Source organism: Leptopilina boulardi, unplaced genomic scaffold (genome assembly GCF_019393585.1).
Source record: "Leptopilina boulardi isolate dan_hultmark-lab unplaced genomic scaffold, ZJU_Lbou_2.1 LbouV2_121, whole genome shotgun sequence".
NCBI lineage: Eukaryota > Metazoa > Arthropoda > Insecta > Hymenoptera > Figitidae > Leptopilina > Leptopilina boulardi.
In genome coordinates, this window is record NW_026137665.1 from 4,778,122 (window position 1) to 4,802,690 (window position 24,569).

At 24.5% G+C, this 24,569-nt stretch overlaps 2 protein-coding genes across 2 annotated transcripts in view; one reads left to right on the forward strand and one right to left on the reverse strand.

Annotated features, from left to right (window-relative positions):
• LOC127285429 (lachesin-like) overlaps positions 1–6,828 on the reverse strand; it is a 195,179-nt gene extending 188,351 nt beyond the window's left edge. Inside the window, exon 1 of the mRNA XM_051311434.1 lies at positions 6,313–6,828. The gene's annotated coding sequence lies outside the window, so the exon portion shown is untranslated. The remainder of the gene's footprint in view (positions 1–6,312) is intronic.
• Positions 6,829–8,360: 1,532 nt separating this feature from the next.
• LOC127285382 (zinc finger matrin-type protein CG9776-like) lies at positions 8,361–22,694 on the forward strand. The gene is made up of 9 exons (XM_051311364.1): positions 8,361–8,559; positions 9,053–9,363; positions 13,608–13,739; positions 16,424–16,592; positions 16,988–17,166; positions 17,447–17,803; positions 17,992–18,097; positions 19,724–19,842; positions 20,112–22,694. Exons 2-9 carry the CDS (start codon positions 9,085–9,087, stop codon positions 22,245–22,247), a joined length of 3,477 nt encoding a protein of 1,158 aa, XP_051167321.1. The 5' UTR covers positions 8,361–8,559; positions 9,053–9,084; the 3' UTR covers positions 22,248–22,694.
• The last annotated feature ends 1,875 nt before the right edge of the window (positions 22,695–24,569 follow it).

Sequence of the window (24,569 nt, forward strand, 5' to 3'; positions counted from 1 at the left end):
AATTAATAATAAACATAAAATTATAATTGTTTTCAAAATTGCACATTACGTAAAAATTTAATATTTTCTTAACATATTGAAAAACATTTAAACATCTTTGAGTACAAATATTACTAAAAATTTATTTATAACAAATATAGCTATGTAAATAATCTTTATAATATTTAATATTTATTTTGTGTATAAAATATTTTATGTAATATAACTTAATTAATTTAATATTTAATAATAATAAATTAATTATCAAGTAAAATTAATTATTAATTTAATTAAATTAATATTAAACTTTTGAAAAGCTGGTTATATTTAATGCACAGAGCCGTGTGACGCGCTAGCGTGCCGCATGCGCTTTCTTAAAACTTTAATATTTTCCAAAGTTTTCAATGAATCGGCTTAAAATTTTCCAAAAAACTTCCTTATATAGTAATAAACAAATGTCTCACTGGAAGTTATCTCAACTGTAAACTTCCCTGCAGACTTTTTGTCGCCGATCGTAAGAAAACGTGATTTTCGACAGGTCTCTATTTATATTAAAAATTTAATAAACAATTAGTGATTTTTTAATTTTTCACTATATTGTCGTCTTCAGTAAACCCAAGAGCGTGTGTATACTAATTTTTAATCAAATCCGTTAATAATTATAAAAGATACGATGATTTATGTTTTAAAACTTAATGAAATTTGTGAATCAAGATTTCTTAGTTTTTTGGATTTATTATATTTAAAATATTCGTTTTTCTAAAAAATGTTAAAGGAAAGAATTAAAACGAATCGATTAACCTATATAAAGTTCATATTTTAGTGAAATCTATAGATTAAATCATTTTTTTGATTTTTAGAAAAAAAATTTATTTATTGTATTTTTTTAAATAACTTTTTTCTTATATAGAAATTTTTATTAATTCTTGTTCAAATTGTATTTCTGTCATAAAAAATGAATCGATTGATGTATATTAAGTTTACGTTTTACCAATATTTATAAAATTAATCGCTATTTTAGTTGTAATCCCTGTTTTAATCTTGAATATAAGTGTATCATGATGAGGAAGCTAAATGGTCATGAAGTGAAAACCTTCTTTTTTTTATTATTTTTAATCTATTTTATAAACACTACACCATCAAAAAATAAATAATTATAGAATTTATTGGGAAATTTTACTAATATTATAGAAATCAAAATAATTTTTTATTACATTAAAAATGTTATAGTTTAATAATATTAATATTTATAATTATATTTATAAATGCATATATTTAAAAGATATAATCTTATTTATGTGTAGTAAATTATAAGCGAAATATATAAATCTAAAAAAGAAAGGGGAATCTCCCTCTCTCTTTCTTGAATATATAGTATTTTAAAACATGAAACTGGTATATATATATATAAATCCCACAAAAACGACAAACCTAATTTAAACACCAACTTCGAAACTTCTTCCCTACATCAACTACTTCTTGAAGAGTCGTTGAGCTTTCATATGACGGCAAGTTGGGTCCTTTGAAAAAAAAGATCTGAGTTATAATTTGTACGTCGGAATTCATTAGCCACCAGTGGACGTTTTTGACAAAAAGACACCCATATATATATAAAGCAAGAATACATTCTAGAATAACGTGAATATTCAAATATATTCTTTCTTTCTGGTGTTTTTCCATTTCTTTTTTTTTTTTTACTTTTTATTATACTTTTGACAACCGAATACAGATTTTATGATCTTCAAAGATATTAATCTCGCACCTGGTAGTATATACCGTATACCTGTATATATTATGTATACAAGAGTATCGTTTAACTAGATTTTGATCCGATTAATTTCAAACTTGTTGGAAAGATTGTATTTTTTTTTTATTATAAAATATTTATTTCAAATTACAAAAAAAAAAAATACAATTATGTATTTGCAAAATCCGAGAAAAATTTTTTAGAAAAATAATTATTATATTAAATAATTGAATTAATTATCATATATTAATAATTTAAATAATTAATGGTAAATGGAAAAATCGATAATAACAATAAGATTAATTAATTAAATTAAAATGTTTAAAATTATCGCAAGAATTATTATCTATAGGATAATTTTAAATATTTTTGTTAGAATTTGTAATAGTACATTTGCTTGATTTAATGTGAAATTTTTTTTTTTTTCATGAAGAAGCAACGTTGAATAATAAATGTTAAAATTTGTGTTTTTTTTTTTAATATTTTAACTTGGAATTGCTGCCAAAGTTTTCTTTTATTTCTTAAAGACCCGTTGTCCAGCATTGTTCTTCTTTCGAAAGTTTCTGTCAAAGAGCCAAGATTCATTCACAAAGGTCTTAATTATTTATGGGTATTTATAGTTGAGAAGCAGCTTTCAAGAAGTTTTATATAGTAGTTTAAAAATGAGTTATATACGAGAGATTATAAAGAATAGCTAGTACATATTTTTCAAATAAGTACACCTATCAACGCAGACTATATATAGTTACACTGAAAAAGAAATTTATTTCATTCAAATAAATCTGTTACTTTACTAATTATCAAATAAATAATTTATTTGTAAATAATTATTATTTAAGAATAATTAAATGTTATTTTTTTTTTAATACAAAAATTATTCGTTCAAAAAAAAATTATTTTGTTCAAATAAAATTAATAATAATATTAAATTAATAATTCATAATTAATAAAATAACCGAGTATTTGAGTGGAATAATTTTTTTTCAGTGTAAACAAAATTATTAGCATATTGATTTCAGAAAATATTGAATAAAAAAAACTGGACTCCAATAAACGGACGATCTCTATGTAACTTTTAATTTATCCCCTGAAGAGGAACTATAAATGTTCGAAACTAGTTGGAATTTCTAATAAAAAATATATATCCAAAAAAACCGTACTTAGACCTTTTCATTACAAAAACAATTTATTTTATATTTTATCAAATATTAATTTTATTTATGTAATAATAAAGTATTATACAATTATATAATAATAAAATGCTTGGTCTGTCCTTCTGTCCTAACTTGAAGTTGGCCTTTTCTGATTTCACGTGTTTTTTTGAATAGTAATCTTATGACGTGTCAAATTTTGACAATTCTTTTTCTCATTTTTGCCAAAGTTGTATAATTGTGTTTCCAAATTTCGAAATAAGTTTCTTTAAAATTCCAAATTCGAAAATTCAATTCACGAAGAGAGTAATTTGAAAAAAATTAATTTTTAAGGTACCAAGGGCCAACGAATACCTATTAAATATTAATTATAAAAACACAGGTCTCGAATCAACTTAAAGACACAAAAAGTCGTTTTAGTTGATTTATATTCCAAAAAAAGTGGATTTGTTTTTTATTTTAACAAAAATATTTTACAGATTTTTAAATAAAAAATTTTTTTTTAATAATAATCCTTTTCGAAGGGTTAAAGTTGAAATTTTTAGAAATAATTAAATTTTAAAAGATATTGTTAATTTTCAAACAATTATTAAATTTTACAGAACTAAAATAAATTTATCAAACAATTTTTGGAAAACATTTTTTAAATTTAATTGAATTTTCAAAGATTTAAAATTGAGATTTTTCAAATTAATTGAAACTTTAAATGTTTTGTAATTAAAATTTTAGATGATTTCACTAAAAATTTATTAGAAAATGCGGACAAAATACAATAATTTGAAAATCATTTTTAATTGAAAAATGGTTTCAGATATGTAGTTGAAATTTCAAAGAATATTATTAAAATAGTTAAAAATAATTGAATTTCCTTAGAGTTGTAATTGAAATGATTAAATTTCAAAAAAAAATTTTCGATGGAAAATTTTAGAAGTTATTAAATTTTAGATGCTTTTAAACTCAAATTATTGAAAATTCAATTAATTTTGATTTCAAATTTTTGAGAATAATGAAATTTTATTTGATTTTAAATTTGGAAAATAATTGAATTTCAGTTCATTTTAAATTGCAAATTTTGGGAAATAATTGAATTTTAATTGAAATTTTGGATAATAATTTAAGTTAAGTTCATTTTTGATTGAAAATTTGGATAATTAATTATGAATAGAAATTTTAGAAAATAATTGAATTTTATTTCATTTTAAATTGAAAACTTGGTAAATAATTAAATTTTAAATTGAAAATTTTGGATAATTATTGGATTTTGAATTGATTTTGAATTAAAATTTCGGGTAATAATTGAATTTTAGTTTATTTTGAATTGAAATTTTTAAAAAATAATTCAATTTTATTGTGATTTTTTTTTTTAAATTATAAACAATTGTTAAATTTCATAAAATTTTTAATTGAAAAATAATTTTGATATAATTGAATTTGTGATGTATTTCATTAAAATTATTAAAAATAATTAATTTAGTGAAGAATCATTTTAGTTCAAAATTTGTTAAATAATTGAATTGAAGAAGATCTGAAGAAGATCTACATTTTATACTAAAAAAATGTATTTTATTTACATTTTTTTTCAAATGTAAAAAAAAATGTCGCATTTTATTAAAATAAGTCGATAAAAGTCGTATTTTTAAAAAAAGTCGGAAAAAGTCGTATAATCCGAGGCCTGTAAACATATAATTTTCATTATTATCATTTAATATGTAATAATATTCTAATAAATTAAATTATCATTGATAATATTAATCTTTAATTTCTTTATAACAAACAATTAAATACTCAATTTGGCGCGCTTGCGCGCGTTTAATTTTTCTAGTTAAATAATAATAATAAATATTATTAAATAATTATTTATATTCAATATGAATTAATAAAAATTAGATTAGAGATACAATATACATAATTGGTAATAATTAATATAATAATTTGCTGATTAAAGATAATTTCATATAGTATTAGACAATAATCTTTACTAAAGATTGTCAAATCAACTAAAATGTCAATCAATAAATAATTAATTAATTAATTATTAGATCACAGCTTAGAGGGAAGTCTTTACTAAGCATTGAATCATATAATTCGACAGTGATTAATTTTATTCGATGACTGCGGACAACCTCGCCAATGCTTATGGGTTATGATCATCATCATCATTTTGAGTATATAACACTGCTTATAATATCAAATAATTCAATCACTGTATGTAATTAATTATTTCATACCTATCAAAACAGGTTTCATATAATATGATTACGATACATTATCTAATAAAATTGAATTATATATATTCAATGAATTTTTAAATAATTTTTTTATATTTAAAAAAGGTTCTTTAACTTTTTTTGTCAAAAAAATTTCTTTCAAAATTGTTCAAATAATATTTTCTGAATTTGGTAAACGAAATGAAGATAAAAAAATTATTCAGTATACATTCAATGTTTATATTTTTGTAATTTTAATTAAAAAAAATTTTGTTTGTTATTTTGAACATAGAAAATATTTGTTTTTTTTACTTTGTTATTTTTTTCAATTTTTTAATTATAACTTAAATTTTTTTTAAATTTGTTATTTTATACATAACGGTTTTTTTTTTAAATGTTATGTAAAAAATAACCAAGGTATAATAAAAGCAAAAATTTTCAATATTCCAAAGTAACTAACAAACAAAAAATGTTTTTAATGTTAAAAAAAGCAATTAAAAAAAATTACAAATTATCATAAATTATTTTTAAAAAAAACAAAAGTACAAATACACTTGGAAATGTGTAAAGGAACCACGAAATTCGAATAAAAAGCCCTTATTGTGTAATTTTCAGATTTTCACTTGTATCGCGAAGCTGATCTGAAAAGTGAAAAAAAATAACAAAAATTTGTATTTCCTTTCTCTCCAATATGGAAATGAAGTTTTGACACCTCTTCAAGTCGACAAATGAATTTCCAGCAAGAACCCTTCATAATTGCAAAATTTTTGGGTGGCTCAAACTAAATTTTAAGGTTAAGTTATTTTGTCGGGAAACGACCAAGAAACAAACATAACCTCAAAATTTAGGTCAAACTTTGAAGGAAAATGACCAAAAAACGAACATAACCTTAAATGTAGGTCAAATTTTAGCTGGAAAATTTAAAAAATTAGATAAATTTTGTTTTAAAAATTGAAAATAAAAATTATTGTTAATAAAAATCGTAAATGACATTTAAAGAAATAAATAATAAAATATTAATAATAGTTTTAAATTCCAGAAATTGTCAACTCAATTCAATTCAATTCAATTCAATTGAACTTAAACATCTACAAAACCAATAAAAAATAGGGGGTTGGCGCGCGAAGCGCGAAGGGGGGCGAAGCCTCCCTAGTATATATATATTTGTCATATTTTATGTTAAATCGAATTTCTTTTTATATCTATATATAAATTATTTTTGTCATACCTTTCAACTTTGTGTGTGAGAAAGAGAGGGATGAAAATTGTTGAAAACTAGAGAGAGAGAAAGAGAATTGATGAAGGCTTCTATACTTTTATCTAAAACCTCAAAAATCACATTCGCAGGTGCTTAGTAGAGCGTTTCAATCGGCGAGGTTTCAGTCTCGGTTGCTTATCACTAAACCACATTGACAGTTCGACCATTAATCAATTTCCCATTCCCTCCACTCAGTGGCTGTCTCGTAATTCTGTTTCGTGGTACTGCGTGAAACTTGTCTTTTATTTCTCTATTTCCACTTCTCATTTCTTCTTGCTTTTTATTTTCGTAAAACTTATCCTCTACCAAACACTCATATTTATATTTATGTTTACTACACAATATTCTACATTATATTATATTGGTAATACGTTCGTTCAAAACACTGTAGAAAAACGTGTCTCATTTTAAGACATTTGATATTCTGTTCTGTTTTTAATTTGAAGTATTTTAATATAACAATTTTGCCGGTGAACATAACCTTCAAGTTTATGCCGGTGTCAATATATGTGGTCAATATTAAAGGTGAATACAAAATAGACACAAAATACAAGAACAAGAGACCTTCTCATGCTGTGTTAGTTTTGTCCTTATCTAGCACATACAATGACGCATGAGTTGGAAGAGGACCAGCATGAAAAGGTCTAGTCCAAGAAAACCATGAGTGCAAAAGAGATAGCTAGACTACCTATCTCTCTTGCAATCGTAGTTTTCTTCAGAGATGGGTACGTAGAAAACCTCGAGTATAATTGGGAACGGTGGTCTAGTAACAATCTAGTAACTTTGACCCATTCTTTCCCTCCATTTTGTTTTTTCTACTCTTTCTAACCTATTAATTGAAGAGAGACAAAGAAAGAAAATGGAGGGAGAGAATGCGTCCCCACCAGATGGCGTATTGCAGTTTAGCCGATCCCAATACAAGGTTATGTTTCTCAAAATTAACCTTATGTATAATACACATGTAGAAAACTCATGTATAATAGTGTATATTACACGTAAAATACCTTGTATTATACTCGAGGTTTTCTACGTACCCATCTCTGAAGAAAACTATGATTGCAAGAGAGATAGGTAGTCTAGCTATCTCTTTTGCACTCATGGTTTTCTTGGACTAGACCTTTTCATGCTGGTCCTCTTCCAACTTTGTCATAATTCTCATCAACTACCGCACCCTGCTCTAGTAAAATTTTAGTGACTTTCTTGTTAAAATTAAAAGTTACTATGCGAAGTTACTAAATTTTTACTAGAGCAGGGTGCGGTAGTTGACGAGAATTATGACAAATGGCGATAATGCAAACCAACCAATCGTATCGTCTTAAAAACGATTTTCAAGACAAAACAATTCGCAAACATACATTTTCCATGATTGGGAATTATTTTGTCTTGAAAATCGTCTATAAGACGAAACGATTTTGTCTATTGTGGAAGCAACCTAACATAATATGATCATTGTGGATACACCCCAACATCTGATTAACTTTCGTTGCAGTAATGTAAAATTAATTTTGTTTTGTATTCTTGTTAAAATTAACAATAAACTATTTTTTTCCATTTTTGCAAGATAAAATAATTTAACAAATAAAGCACACAATAGCAATAAATAAAAAAAATATTAATAATATTAAAATTATTAATAATACTGATGAAGAAATATGAAATTAATAGGGAGATTTTACCATATAAGCGAGTATTGACTGGCTACATAATAGCCTGACCACATGCAACCCGACATACATCGAAGCATTTTACCTTTACTTGTTCAAAATTGTACATTAATTGTAAAAAACAATAAATTTTTATATATTTTTTTAATATATAGAATAAAATGTTTTCTAATATTATTTAATAATGAAATTTAATTCTCTAATAAATATTTGACATTTTAAATTTTCGCGCTATTTAAATAGATTACCAACAGATGAATCAACAGAGGGCAAATGATAAAAGCAACTAGTCTGAAGTTAGTTTAGAGTGTAAAGTCGATATATTTCATATATTATATTTCCGGTTGCCCCTCTATCTCCTGACAATTTCACCACGCTCCATTTTATTTTCCAATCATTTCCTATTCAGTCGGCTTCTTTTATAAGTGCAAAAAAAAAAATTAGTGCCTAATAGTGCAATCAAAAAAAGTAATATATTACTGTTAATAATGTAATCTTTATATTGATTTATTGATTGTCGTTTGGCACAATATACTTGCAGAAAATCTATACAGTAAGTCAACTCTTTTTCTATATCTATAAAAGCTTGTTTGCTGACGTTCTAGAGAGTATTATAGATTTAATAAAACTTTGAAGAATGGCCGCATCTTTGTCTATATAGTTTTAGTGATTCTTCTTTTTTTTTATATAATATACAATTAATAATGTGCAATTTTGTAGTTAGTAATTTCAATATTCGTTGTATAAGTTTCAAATGGCAAAAAATGTATAATAATTCTTATAAAAACACTTCTTTATCAACGTTATCATAAATATGCATATATATTGCGTGTTGCTTGTTTAAAAATTTATGGCCACCGGTAAATATTTTTTCATCTTATTTTTGCTACTTTATTGTATTTTAATGTTAGTATAACCTGAAAAAAAACTGATTTCATCACATTAGTTTGAAATTATGTTTGTATTATATTTTGTGAAGAAAATAAAACTTTTTTTTTTATATATTTTTACATTATTATATGTGATTTTTTTTTCAATTATTTCAGAAAATATTGTTAAATAAAAGAAAGAAAAAAAAATGGAGTCAGATTCTAGACGAAAAAGAAGTCCAAGTGAAGATTCCGATGATGGACATCGTCGAAGATCACGAAAATATGACAGATCACCATCGCCAAGGAGATCTCGTTATAGAAGATCACGATCGAGAGATCGTCGTTCACGATCATCATCTCGCGATAGAAGAAGAGAAAAAACAAATAGATCTCAAGATTGGAATAAAGTACCTTCTTCAATTCCAGCACCATCAACAACAACTGCAACATCAGCGGGCTATGTTCCACCTCAGGCATCATATCAGGTAAGTAAATTTGATGTAAAATTAATTGTGAATAAATTTTTTTTCTAAATAATAATACAAATGACCGATACCCGAATTAATTTGCCGAAATTTCTGAACGTTGAAATTAACAAAATCATTTGTTTTTTGTCTATAAATTTACGAAAAATTACTACAGCAATGAAAAATAAATAATATCTATTTTTGTATTAATAATTAAATAAATAAAATACTTTTTTAAAATAATGTATTAGCTAGAATAAGGTAAAGATTAATTTCTACTTTATAACTTATTTTATAAACAAATCTAACACAAAAATTTCAAAATATAATTATTTTATAACATAATTTATTTTCATTTTTTTTAAGAAATATAAATTCTTAAGAATATAAATTTTTCGTTCGTTTGAACGATCAAAACTTAAGGTACATTCAAATTATTATTTAACGAAAATTTCATTTAACCGAATTTTTGGATTACAGAGTTGTTAAATAAACGAAATTTTATTTTACAGACTTTATTTATTTTCTTTTTGTTCGAATTTTTATTAGATATAATAGTCATTTAGAAGAATTTTTATTTTACAGAAAGAATATTAGAAAGAATTCTTTTCTTTTTTTCTTTATTTGTTGAAATTTACATTTGACAATGGGTTAGTCCACTGACTTTCGTCTAATAGTGGTTGCGACCAAATTTTAAAAAAATCTAGTTTTAATACTATATGTGAAACTCGATGATTCCCTGAGTTCATTAACCATAATATTATGGTAAAAATTTTATTCCCTTTAAAAATATTAAATATCAAAAGTAGGAAGTTCACAATGTGATTTTGTAACCTTAAATTTTTCAATTTTTTTAAAAACGCTATTATTAAAAAACTATTAAAAATTAGATGTTGGAACTCACCAAAAACATAAATCACTTTATTCTGCACAGAGGAACGAAAGAATTATTGCAAAAATTTATTATTTTTTGATGATATACGATTTTAAAAAAAATTTTATTTAAATATTCTCAAGATTTTTATTTACTTATAATTTTTTTGTCGGTGCTCCGAAAAAATTGAGGTTTTGCACAAAGATTTTTTATAATATTCTTTACTTTCTATTAAAATCTTACGAAGGTGTTTTGCTTCGTTTTGGAAATATTAATTTTAAAAAAATTTTATGTAAAAGGTTAATTAAAAGACTTGAAGTTAACTAACCAAATTCAAACTGCTCCATTTTTTATAAAAATATATTACAATGTAGCGATTTGAAATTGGTCAGTTAACTTTAATTAACCTTTTTAAATAAAAAATTTTGAAAATTAATATCTCCAAAACGAAGCAAAACACCTTCGTAAGATTTTAATAAAAGGTAAAGAATATTATAAAAAATCTTTGTGCAAAACCTCAATTTTTTCGGAGCACCGACAAAAAAATTATAAGTAAATAAAAATCTTGAGAATATTTAAATAAAATTTTTTTTAAAATTGTATATCATTCAAAAATAATAAATTTTTGCAATAATTCTTTCGTTCCTCTGTGCAGAATAAAGTGATTTATGTTTTTGGTGAGTTCCAACATCTAATTTTTAATAGTTTCTTAATAATAGCGTTTTTAAAAAAATTGAAAAATTTAAGGTTACAAAATCACATTGTGAACCTCCTACTTTTGATATTTAATATTTTTAAAGGGAATAAAATTTTTACCATAATATTATGGTTAATGAACTCAGGGAATCATCAAGTTTCACATATATTAAAACTAGATTTTTTTAAATTTTGGTCGCAATCACTATTAGACGAAAGTCAGTGGACTGACCCCAATATTTTTAAAACGCTGAATTTTTATTTTACAGAACTTTAATTTGTCCGAAGAAATATCAGTTCGAGAAATTTGTTTCTAAATTTTTAAACTACTTAAAAATTTACACACAAATTTTTTGGACCGATACTTATTCGGACAAATTAAAAGTTCTGTAAAATAAAAATTCTGCTAGTAAAGAATTTTAATCTATCGAAATTTATGTTGTTTAGAGGTGTTAATTTACTTTCTGACAATATTTAAAGTATTTAAAAATTCTGTAGTTGACAAAAATATTTTTTTTAATTTGAATATTTTAGAATAATTTTAGACCTTAAATAACGTCAGAAAAAAATTTGGCTCAATTAAACAACGTAAATTTTGAAAGATTTAAATTTCACTGATTTCTCCCCTTAAGTAGTTTGTTTTTTAATAAATATACTTAAACCATATAAATTTAACAATACAAGGATCAGGAAATATTTATATTTTTATCAAAGAAAATAACAAATTTGAATTAAAACTGTCCAATAATTCATGCTTTTATTAAGGTAGTATTACACTTTAGAAGCAGTAAAAAAAGGGTTCAAACAAAACTTTTTTTCTCGTTAATTACTGTATTTAAAGAAAAGAAACTTTCTGTACAATATTAAGGACAAATAGTTCTTCAAGAAAAAATAAAAAAAAAATTTTTTATTGGATCTTTCTGGTCACCAGAGGGCACTGAAGTCAAGGTCAAAAAAAAATTTGGTCAATCGGCGGACAAGCTGCAGCCTCTTAGGGTCATCGGATTTAAAAACAAAAAAAAAATCGTTTTATAGCTGAGACACGTGGTTGAGCATTGTGCCTTGCCCGATAAAAAATATTTAAAAATGGCAGCGAATTCAAAAAATTTTGCAAAAAAAGGGGTTTTTTTGGGCAGTTTTTGGGTCGTATAGCTAAAAACTGAAAAGGAATAAATAATCGGTTTCCCGCAAATGTACAAATTTTTATCAAGGTTTGACGCTGTATTTTCGCAATTAAACTCTATAAAAAAAAGTTTGCAATAGCCATTTCTTATGTGACAAGAACCGCTCTTTTGAATGGTGCGTAAGAAAATTTTGTAAATTTTTAAGTAAACAAATTATACTTGCTTCTTTAAATAAAAAACGCAAAACTGGCGCTATATGCGTGAATACACTGCGCTGCATTTTATTGTGTAACTTTTTTATTTCGTTAAATTTTGATTTAATATTTTTGGATTATATTTCCAAGATGATTTGGAACAGGAAAATGCAAAAAAAAAAATTCGATTTTTTTGACGTTGTAAAGTGTAATGCTACCTTAATTTATAACAACTTACGAACTTATAATAAAAATTTTAAACTAAAATTATTTTTAAAAAGAAATGTTTTGATAATTTATGCAACATTAATAATTTTGTAATAATTTATAGTAAAATTTTTGAAATAAATTAATCGATACGTTTTTTAAAAAAAATTCTATTAACTTAAAAAGTATTACATTTAGGAATTATCACCAAGATACAAAAAATTTTCATTTTTCCACAGACTATCAAAATATGTTAACGAAAAACAAAATTTTGAATTTTTTTTAGAAAAAACAACGAGGTTTTTTATAAAGAAATTAAATTCTTTTAAATTTGGGCGCGATTTATTTTTATTTTTACACACATGAAAATAATAAGAAAATTTTGTAATAAGTTTTGGAGTGGGCCTGATGAACTTTTTGTTTATATAATTTGTTTTAAAAAAATGTTCACTTTTTTTTCATTTTAATTTTTCGAAATAAAATATATTTTAATTTTATTTTCTATGAGTTTACCAAAAGATTCTAGTGTCTAAAACACTTTTTATTTCGAAAAATAAACAAAAAAACAAAAAAAAAGTGAAAATTTTTTTTTAAAACAAATTATATAAACATAAAGTTCATCAGGCCCACTTCAAAACTTATTACAAAATTTTCTTATTATTTTCATGTGTGTAAAAATAAAAATAAATCGCGACCAAATTTAAAAGAATTTAATTTCTTTATAAAAAATCGTTGTTTTTTCTAAAAAAAAATGCAAAATTTTGTTTTTCGTTAACATATTTTGAAAGTCTATGGAAAACTGAAACTTTTTTGTATCTTGGTGATAATTCCTAAATTTAATACTTTTTTTAGTTAGATGCAACACTATAAAGCTTGGGTGTTGTTTTCTATTTTCATTTTTTAGACAAAAAATTTTTAAAGTAGATAATATTAAAAATTCTTAACAAACTGTAATTTTTTTTCTAATTTTTTTTTACCAAAAAAAAATATGTGTAAATTTGAAATATTAGTTTTTTATTTCATATTTATTTCAAAAGCCAAGAGATCAAGAGCTATATGTTTTTTTTGGCAAATATATAAAAAAAAATGCGAGTCAACTTAGAATGCTTAATTTTGATATGAAGTAATAATACTTAAAAAAAAAATTTTTTTATTTTTGCTTCTTAGGCTCCGCCTCCACCAAATACAACACAACCACCCCCACAGATAGGTGCATACGCTCCAGGTTACAGCAATTATAGCTACAATTATGGTCAAGGATATGAATATTCTTATCAACAACCGCCCGGCTATCGCAGCGTAAGTTAACCTAGTCTTAAAATATATCTTCAACAAAAGACATTCAACAAAAAGAGCGGTCTTTGTTAAATTTATGTTTAAAACTTTATTGAACGTTTCGAAAAACTAATTTTCCAAGAATTAAATTGATTTATTTATTTTTGTATTCTTCATTGAATGCAAAATTTATTTAAAATTTGTAATAAAATTATTTTTCTTGTTTTGAGTTAATTCATTATATTTTATAAGTCGGTGAATTTAACGATTATGATCAACGATTAAAAATAAACAAATATTTTTTCACTTAAAGAACAATAAAATTTTTTTACCTACAAATTTTTTTGAAAAATTTGTTCACTAAAAAAACGTTGCAAAATATTTTCTCAGGCAAAAAATTAGAATAATTTAAAAAAAATATTTTTTCTTCTAAATCGTTGATCATAAACTTTGTGAACTTCACCGTATGTATATTTTATCCAAAGTTGTTGAGGCCTAATTTTTTTGGAGAAAAAATTTGATTATTCTTAATAATGATTTTCGATATCCATACAATTCATTTTTCCCAATTATTTTATACATTTTTCAATACATTTACCTTGGAATTTAAATTTTCAAGTTGAATTGTACGAATGAAAAGTTATTTTATCAGCTGTAAAATGTTAATAAAATGACAAATATAGAAATAATTTAGATAATTTAAATTTTATCATTGGTTATTGTTGAAAATAATTTATTTGTCCAATAATGATGTATAATGTTTTGTTGTCTTTGCTCCAATAATTTAAGTCGCCTTCCTGTATGCGTAAAAAGTTTTAACAATTTTTTTAATCTCTAGAAGGGATCATAGGATATGCACCTTTTTTTTTTTGAAAATTTGTTGCCTTTGTCATTTTTCTCATAGTTCGATTATTTTGCGGATGTAATATTTAAAAAAAATAATTAAATTTACAATGTAAAAAGCATTGATCTAAACTCAGGAATGTTGAAAAATAATTTATTAGTTCTGCCGTGTTTTCGAGAAACATATGCAGTTACTGTGTTTCTCGAAAAATGTGACAGAGTTCTAAAAGATTTTTCTTAACAAACGTGAACTTAAAATAATTTAAAGAATACATAATTACAGATTTTTATCTTTTCCAAAAATGATTCAATTGATCTAAGCTTGAATTATATCAAAAAAAATTTTTATTAATTTAAATATTATTTAGGCCAGATTTAAAAAAAAATTAAATTTAAATTAATTCAACAAGTTATTAATTAAAATTTAAAGCGATAATTCATTCTCATTCCAATGAATCCAAAATTCAAATTATCCAAATTTGAAACTTCAAATTTTAATTCATTCGATATTTAATTTTATTCAATTTAAATTTTTAATCGATATAAACCTCAAGTGATTCAAAATTTTAATTTAAATTTTAACTGATTCAACTTTTAATCAATTCTAATTTTACAATTAGATTTTTTTTTTATTTATTAATTTATTACTTAAAATTTTCATTAAATGCATATATTCAAGCGATCAAGACTTAAAATTAACGAAATTCGAATTTTAATTTATCCAAATTTTAAGTGATTCAAGTTTCAAAATTATACGAATTTTAATTTGTCTAAATTGTAATTGATTTCTGTTTCAAATTATTCAAATTTCAATTTGTTCAAATTTTAATTAATTTGAGTTTAAAATTAACTGAATTTCAATTTGTCTAAATTTTAATTAAAAATAGAAAATACTTTTCATGCAGAAAATAATAAAATATGACTACAAATTTTTCTTTTAAAAATTTATTGATCGAAAAACATTAAAAAAATTTTTACTGACAAAAAATTATAATAATTTGTATAGAAAAATATTTTTTCTTCTGAATCAGCATTTTATTTCTATTGTAATTCATTAAAATGTCATTCATTCCATAGTAAATATGTTAAAAATAATTTTAAAATAACATAAATTAATTGTATAATTATCAAAAATCATTATTACAAATTATTAGATATTTCTAAAATTAGGCCACAATATATATATTATAAATTAAATATAATGGATTGACCCTTTTAATTTAATAAACTAATTTATTTAACCTCCTTTAATATAAATATAAAAAGTCTTGGAAAATAATATTTTTTTCTGAAACACTCTTCAATGTATATTTTGTTATTATTTTTTAACTATGTTTCAAGAAAAAAAAAAAAAAAAAAAAACTTTCTAGCAATAGGATTTTAGATCTTCGGCTGTGTGAAAAAAAAACAAGCGCACACTATGTGAAAATAGTGGGAATATTTTTTAAATATATTTTTCAATCATAAAGCGCTTTAATTTGCTAGATTAGTCGCGCGACGTGTTTACGAAGGGTTTAACCTAGCAGATATATAATTAACATAATCGAAAATATATGTTTTTTTTCGATTAAATATAGTGATTTTTACACAATAATAATTTTTTCTTTCGTATTATTACAATATTACGAAGCGTTTTGTGTGTAGAGTAAGTATGAAAAATTCGCGTTATTTATTGTTTTTTTTTTACTGATCTCACTGTCAACTGCGAAAATACCGAAAAAAAAACAAAGGCGTTTCTACTTTGAAGATTCTTCACTGTTTTTCCCAAATTCCTGATTTCAAAAAAAAAAGGATGTAATAAGGTAAGGTTTTATGGAAAATTCATAAATGATCGAGTGAATAAGGGTGAAAATTAATTTTTCTAGGATTATCCACCTCCCAATTGGCCAGGAAATCAAGTATCATATAATAATCAACAAGCACCGCCGCCACCATCACTTTCAACTGCACAGGAACAATCGCGAAATGTTGAACCAGTTCCACCAGGAATGGTGCCACCAACATTACCAAGACCCGAGGATGCAAAGAAAGAAGGTGCGTAAAATAGTTTTTCTTTTTTTTTTTTTTATCTGAAAAAAAAAATTGTACATATTTTATCACTAATGTATTTACTTCTAGATACTTTTTTTAAAGATTGCAATCCTTTCATGCAAGTAAAAATTTTATTGCATCATTTTTTTTTTTTCAATACAATTATATTTAATGTTTGTTTAATATATTCAATATAATTAATAGTAAAAAAGAATTTTTTTGTTTATTAGATTTACATTTATTTGCTAAATCTAATTAATTAAAATTTGAAATATAATCCTCTAATATATATATATATAAACATTAATTTTGAATAATTTTCAATTTTGTTAACTAAATAAATTTCTCATCCCATCATTCATATTTCTTCAATGCCTTTTGAATTGAACATCGAGCAGCAATCGCAGCTGAAGTGAAACAACAAAAAGCAACACTAGCGAAACAACGGGAAGAATATGTTAAGAAATCGGCAACACTTCAGCGTGAATTGGAAATTTTGAGGCAACAATGCGATGAAATCGGCAAGGAAGGCGGATGTGAGAATAATCGAATTATCAAGGAAAATCAAAAACTTCAGGTAAATAAATAACATTTTTCATTTATAGATGGGACATTCTTGAGATTTTCATTTAAAATTTTTTGTGGATTAAAACAATTTTTTTTCGAATTCTCTATAGAAAAAAAGACATACGTGTTTTTTTAAAAAAAAATTTATTTGAAGAAACTTACAAAATTACAAAATACAAAATTTACATAATTTTTCCTAGGGAATAATTTTCTATTTAAATGAATCTTTTTTGTCACTATTTTTTTTTTTATTTAATTTCTTATCGATTATTTATCATATTCACATACAGGTTGAGATTCAAAATAAAATGAAATCAATTAACAACGTTATTGACATGCTTAATGGCATAATTGGCGATAAAGTAACGGTGGATGATCTTAAGAATAAATTCAAGCCAGAAAACAGGAATAAACGATCAAAAAGTCCAAAAGAAGTATTTTCAGCGGAAAAAATTGAAACGCCTGAAAAAGTGGCACCATTAGAATCTGATAGAGAGAATAAATCTTCAAAAGATGATAAACCAATTTATAATTTTGTACATTATGATCCTGAAATGCATTGGTGTAAAGTTTGCGATATCTTTCCAAAAACAGCTAAGGAATATTTGAATCATCTACACAGCAATAATCACAAAGAAACTTGCTTAGTAAGTTGTTATTTTTTATTTATTTAATTTTTTTAAATTCTTTGTTAAATAGTTTAAATAAATTTTTTATTCTTTTAAATCAAATCATTTTTTTTTTACTTTGAAAAACTAGAAATCGTTTTCTAATTTTTTATTTAATTGTTATTTAATGAAAAATGAAAATTAATTTTTCTTTTGCGTATATATAGGAACGCAAGATCGTAGATATGCCGTGGCACGAGCACGTTGGCGATGGATCAGAAAAAGAAGTGCCGTACTATCCTGGCCTGCCAACGAAACGTACACCAATAAAAGGTAAATAAATTTTTCAGTGGATCTCTACTAATATATAGTACATTCCGTAGCTTGAATGCTGATTTGTGATATCATATTGCCCTTGGTATGTATTGAAGAGAAATGTGATTTTAAATTTTTTTTACAAAAACAAAGTTATAAATACTCTTAATAATTAATGAAAATTAATTGATTTATTAATAGAAAATGAAATTTAATTCCGCGGAGAGAAATTAAAAATAGTTCATTAAAAACAAATTAAATACTTAGCAATTGTTTTTAATTTACTCTCTGAATGGAATTTTAATAACAAAATAATAATATTATAACAAAACCAAAAAAAAAAAATTTTAAGGAAAAATCGAAAAGACAATTTAAAAAAAGAAAATTTAGTCTTCGTGCACATTTTTATGAAAGTTTTTAAAGTTCTGAACACAGTTTTAAGTGGTTTTGAAAATTGTGTTTTTTTTTTTTATTAAATTTTTTTTAAATGAGTGAGCAATTAATTTCTTTCATTTTCAACTTTTCAGCAAAATTCTCTCAACTTTTTTTCCAATATTAAAAGATTATTAATTTTGATTCAATTTTTTGTTCACTTTTGCTCATTTTATTTCTAAATTAAATTAACCATATTTCCACTGAAAAATATTTGATAAAACCGATTATCTATTTTTAAAATCGTAAAATTTAAAACTAATTCAATAAAAGTAATAATTAAATGAGAAAATTATAAAATATTTAAATGTTATTGTTTTCAAATAGTTTTTTTCAACGTAATTGTTATATTTAGTATATCTGCACGAATGAGCTTTTTTCAACTTTGTAAACCCATTTATATAAATTAAATAAATAAATTTTTTTTCCGATTTCTCTTTAAAAATAACAATTTTATAATTTCTTTTTTTTAAATAATTTTTCCACGACTTTTCAAAATAATCGCGATGTGTTGAAAATATTTAGTTAAAAAAGTATTTTTCAAAAATTTTTCCGAAACAGGTCAGCAAATTTTTTTAAAAAAAAAATGGGTTTTCTTTACCAAAAAAAAAAATTTTTTTTTAAGAAAACAGTGATAAGTTAAAAATTTATAAAGTTTGTGAAAAAATAGTGCACATTAAAGGTGATTACATCAAACCTGATATTGTCTTGTGTATAATATTAAGTGTAACTAAAATTAAGATATTAGTTATTTATTTTTAAGATATTTTAATTTATCAACAACGTTATTTATATAAAAAAAAAATTGAAGTGTACTTTAAGCCTACGTTGTAATAAATATATAAAATGTACTTGAATTTATTTTATTAGAAACTTTATTTAATGAAAAATTCCATTTGTAAGACATCAAAAATGTGTGATGTTTATTAGTTACTGTATCTTGATGTAGAAAACAATTAATGTATTTTTAAGAAAAAAAAATCACAAATAAATTTGTTTTTTCTCCTCTCCTTTTCAGATATAATATTGAAGGATGATTTCAAAAATCGAGAAAACAATTTTTATATACCGTGCAAAATTATATTTATTTCAGAAATTTTATGAAACTGGCTAGAAAAAGGTCATTTTTATTGATCTTACAACTGTTTTAATTATTACTTTTTATTTTCAATTTTATTCTTGATTTTTTAATTTGGATTTTTCTGATTTTAGGTTTGCAATTCTTCAGTCCAGCCACTGCGTGGTATTGTAAACTCTGCGATGCATGGATCGGCGATCTTCACTGCGCTAGCTTGCATTTGAAATCAAAACGACATTCCGAGAATTTTTCTGTGAGTATACAAAAAAAAAAAATTAAAAACTAAAATAATCTCCAAAAAGGACAATTGTAAAAAAATGAAATATCTAAAAAGAAATATTAATACTAAAATAATTTCAAAAAGAAAGATAATAACAAGATGTTAACAATTTTTAATCGAAAACAAAAAATCTTTAAAAATTAATTTACAGTTTTCTTTGTAAAAAATTAGAAAAATTGAATTCGAATCATTTGATATTTTGTGCTGAAACAATTTTATATGTTCATTCTTTCTTCTAACAGCGATTCGTAGAACAGAATCCACACTGGGAAACTGATTGGATGGCTGATCGTGAAAAGGCGTTCTCTGAAGAGAAGCACAAGCAAATTCAACTTGAAATACAAAAGCATAAGGAAGATGAACAACAACAGCCTGCGCCCACTCCAAAGCCGAAAAAAGCGAAAAAGAATAAGAAAAAATCAAAGAAAAGTAAAAAACGTAAGCAAAAGAGTAGCAACAGTGATTCTTCCACAGATTCAGAAAATACTGATTCAGATTCTGATCAAGATACATCGAAAAGTATCAGAGTTGCCATGAGAAATAAAATGAAGGCAACAACGCAAGCAATTTTAAACGAAGAAATCGATTATCATGGAATTAAATTGAAAGGACCATGGACACAAGTTGCTCAACAGCAAATTCAAAATATAACAAATTCCGAACTTCACTTACCCGAGACGGACGATAGACAATTATTAAATTCAATACGTGACAAACTCAAAGCAAAACAAGAGGAAGAAATAAAAACCATGAATTGTCGAAAGCAAGGAATTGAAAAAACAATACAGGAATCTGAACATGAGATGACAAATTTTCAGAAGAAAGAAGATGAAATGGCAGCCTGGGGCGCTAAAGAATCGTCAAAACCATTTTGGCTTAAGAAAGAAGAAGACAAAAATCAAGTGCCCAACAAACCAGAAATTCCCGAACCTAAAGAAATACCCAAACCACATATGGGATTTTGGACAAAGCAACAAGTCAACATGCCTCCCAAACCCGTTGAAACAAAATCCATTGACAAGGACGATGATCGTGATCGCGAACGTGACAGAGACAGAGATCGTGATCGATATAAAGATGAACGCGATCGAAAATATGATCGTCGCGACGATAAATACGAACGCTACGATAAATACGACAGAAGACGTGGTCGCGATCGTGACAGAGATCGTGATCGTGACTACTATGACGATCGTCGAAAACGTGATCGTGATTCAGGCGATTCACCCCGTCGTAATTGGCGCGAAAGTCCAAAAAGAGGTTACGACAAATATAAAGAACGTCGCGAAGACAGCGAGCCAGACGATTCAAAATTTGACAAAAAAACAAATGATTCAAAATTAAAAAAAAACTCCGCACCACCGAAGAAATCCTCCTCCATCACAACAACAACAACAACAACAAATGCTCCAATAACAAAAGGGAAACTCCCTTTTATAGGGCGGCTCCCCCTTTTTAAAAAAAAGGTTGAGGAGCCGAAACTACCAGAAAGAGAACCACTACCACTACCCTATACTCAGAGTAAATTTGAAAATACACCAAAAGTCCCATGTGAAATTATCAATCCACCAGGTATTGTTCACATCACAAAACTCGCAACTCCATTAAATTTAAATAATACAACACTAAAACCACAAATGAAAATTCTTGTTGCACCACCGCCGCCAGTTCTCAAGGAAAATAAAATACAGCAAGTCGTTGACATGGAAATTGAGGATCAATCCGAGGAATTAGTCATCGAACAGCCAATTATTGATCATCAGAAGGAGACAGCTAAAATTCCTGTCCCCACAGCATTGCCACCAATGAATCAACCGCCACCGAATTTTGTCAATCAACCACCACCGTCAGCGCAAAATGATAAAACATTTAGTAGACCACCGCCAATTTTTAATAATCCACCACCTGTTACATTCACTCAAAATCCACCGCCAAGATTTCAAGTACGTCCAAATTTTGTTCAAAATCATCATCATCCTCATCATCCTCATCATCCTCATCAGCCACAAATTACGCCTCCTATCACCTATTCAAATCCACCGCCAACATTAGGTGAAATAATGGTACCTGACGTTTCCGATATACCAGAACCAACTGATAAACGTCCTGAAAATTCACATCCTCTACCTGAGGATCTTCAAGAGGCGTTGAATATTATTTTTCCAAAAGATGAAATACCTGAGACAAAACCAAATTCCCAGGATAATAGCATTATGTACGCATCAATGTACAGTATGCTTGGCTGTGTTGGTTATGGTCCCGAGTATATGGATCAACCTCCACCAGAAATTACTCAACCAGAACAGGAAAATGAGGCACAACCAGGACCCGATGATTTAAGAATGCTTGGTATTGACGAAGGTGATTGTGTTTTGTGAATGTTTTCTTCTCTTCAACATATTTTTTCACAGTGAAAACATAAAAAAAAATTTTAATTCAAAGAAAATAATTACTATAATTGTTATATACATAGATTTTCGAATGTCAAGTTATTCGAAAAGAAAGTTCTTTTTTTAAAAAAAAAAACAAAACTCACATCGATAAAAATAAAAATATTTTATCCAATAATTTAAATAATCTTTTTTCCAATTTTTGTAGAAAAAAGTTTTGTGATTCTTAACAAAAAAAAAAAAAAAAAAAAAAAAGTGAAAAACAATTGTTGCTTGAAATTTCATTGTATTGTATGGAAAAATCAATTAAGATAACTTTAATTATCTTTCAAGTTTAAAATGTATTATTATTACTTGTCTTATTTGAAAAAAGTTTAAACAAAAATTTTTTCTATAGCGGCTTTTGTTTATATTTTATTAATATATATATATATAAATTTTTCTCGAACAAGTACCTCTCGTAACTTTTTATCGTTGTATTGTAATTTCTGTAGGCAGCAGAGATATATAATTAAATAAATAATTATTGGACAAAAATTAAAAATTTGTATTTTTTTTTATTGTAGGGGATTACTTTTACCAATTTGTTTTTTTCAATGTTTTTTTTTTTAAATAATTTTAACAATTAACAATGTTCAAAAAATTTTAAATTAAAACAAAAAATTTTTCCAAAGATACTTTCTGGAACATTTCTTCTTATATTATTATTTTACTAAAATGTTTATGTAACTTTATTATTTTTTTTGAAAAAAGTATATTTCGTAAAAATTTTTTTCTGTATAATAATTTTGAAAATGTAAATTTTTCGGAAAACAAAATTTTGGAACAGGTAGATTGGAAAAAATGACTACAATAATTTTTACACATAACACGGTGAGTTTTAATTAACTTCAATCTGAAGGTTCTACCACTGTAAATTTTTGTGCATTATATTGAATCTAGACAGTTTTCTGAGAATTTTTTTTAAAAAAACCAATATTTTTCTTCGAGTTTTAGAAATAAAAGTATTGTGCTGAAAAAGTTACTGAATTTATGGAATTTTAATTTTAAGTATTTAAAAAATAAATAAATAAAAAGCAATTGGATTAGAACTTGTCGCACATTCGTGGAACATTCGTAGTTTGATGAAATAATAGGAAAAATAAATGAAAATTACTATTAAATATAATAAATGAACTATAAAATAATTGATTTTTGTGTTAAATTAAGTTGCAATTATACATATGAAATTATTAATGTTTAAAGTGAACGAGTTTAACATTGTCAGACTCTTTATTATTTTTAACAGCAAAAAAGTGTTTAATTTAAATTGAAAAAAAACTGAGAAATTATTTTAGAAATATGACAGAGCTCTATTAGTCAAAGGTCGAAGAAATTTCTCATCCAGTTGTTTTTTTTTTTTTAATATATAAAATTAAAATTCCATAATTTCAGTAACTTTTATAATAAAAATCAAAAATTAAACATTTTTAACCCAAAAAATCGATTTTCTAAAAAAAAAGCTCGATGAAAGATTTCGGTTATTTTTTTAAAACTCTTAAGGTCATGTGATTGTTATAATTTCACCTGTAAATATTCTCTGTATTCAATTTTTTTGAAAAATATTTGTGGATTTGAGCTAAAATTTTGTAGAAAATTCAAAAATAGATAAAGGATTCGTTGTCATGTGGCAAAGTTAATATATTTTGTCAATAAATTTATTATTGAAAAATTGCATACATATTTTGGGAAATGACTAAAATCGTATTGCCAACAACAATTAACCTTAAATATGAAATATTTTTAAAATAATTTACAAATAAAAAATAATAAATAACTATTCGGAGAATATTTACATGTAGAATCACAAAGTCACATATTATCTTAAAAAAGTGTTCAGATTCAAATATAATTGTATAATTTTCGTAAAGAATTATTTTGAATAAAAATTTGTTGTGGACTTTGTATTAGGTAAAATTTAAAATAATTATTATTTCAAACATACCTATCAGTGAATAATATTTTTCAAAAATTTGTATCAATTGACAAACTTACCCTTACGATTTTAAAAAAATAATTCATTCATTACAATAAAAATTATTGTCCTAAAAAAATATTTTTTTATAATTTGTTGATTAATAAAAACTACAAAAACTATTTTTCAAGCAAAAAATTATTTCTTTGAAAATCGTTTATCATAAACATTGCGTACTTCAGCATCGTATAAATAGTAAAAAAATTTAAAGCCATTAACTGCAGTTAAATTTTGACAAATTTAAATAATTTTTCAAGACTGAATTCTAAAGTGGGCAAAAAATTAAAATTGTAATT

Excerpts from the sequence above, each read along its gene's own strand:
- LOC127285382 (XM_051311364.1), top strand. The coding sequence starts at position 9,085 with ATGGAGTCAGATTCTAGACGAAAAAGAAGTCCAAGTGAAGATTCCGAT. Across the intron at positions 17,167-17,446 it reads AGGAAAATCAAAAACTTCAG|GTTGAGATTCAAAATAAAAT; the intron begins GTAAATAAATAA and ends ATTCACATACAG. Across the intron at positions 17,804-17,991 it reads ATCACAAAGAAACTTGCTTA|GAACGCAAGATCGTAGATAT; the intron begins GTAAGTTGTTAT and ends GCGTATATATAG.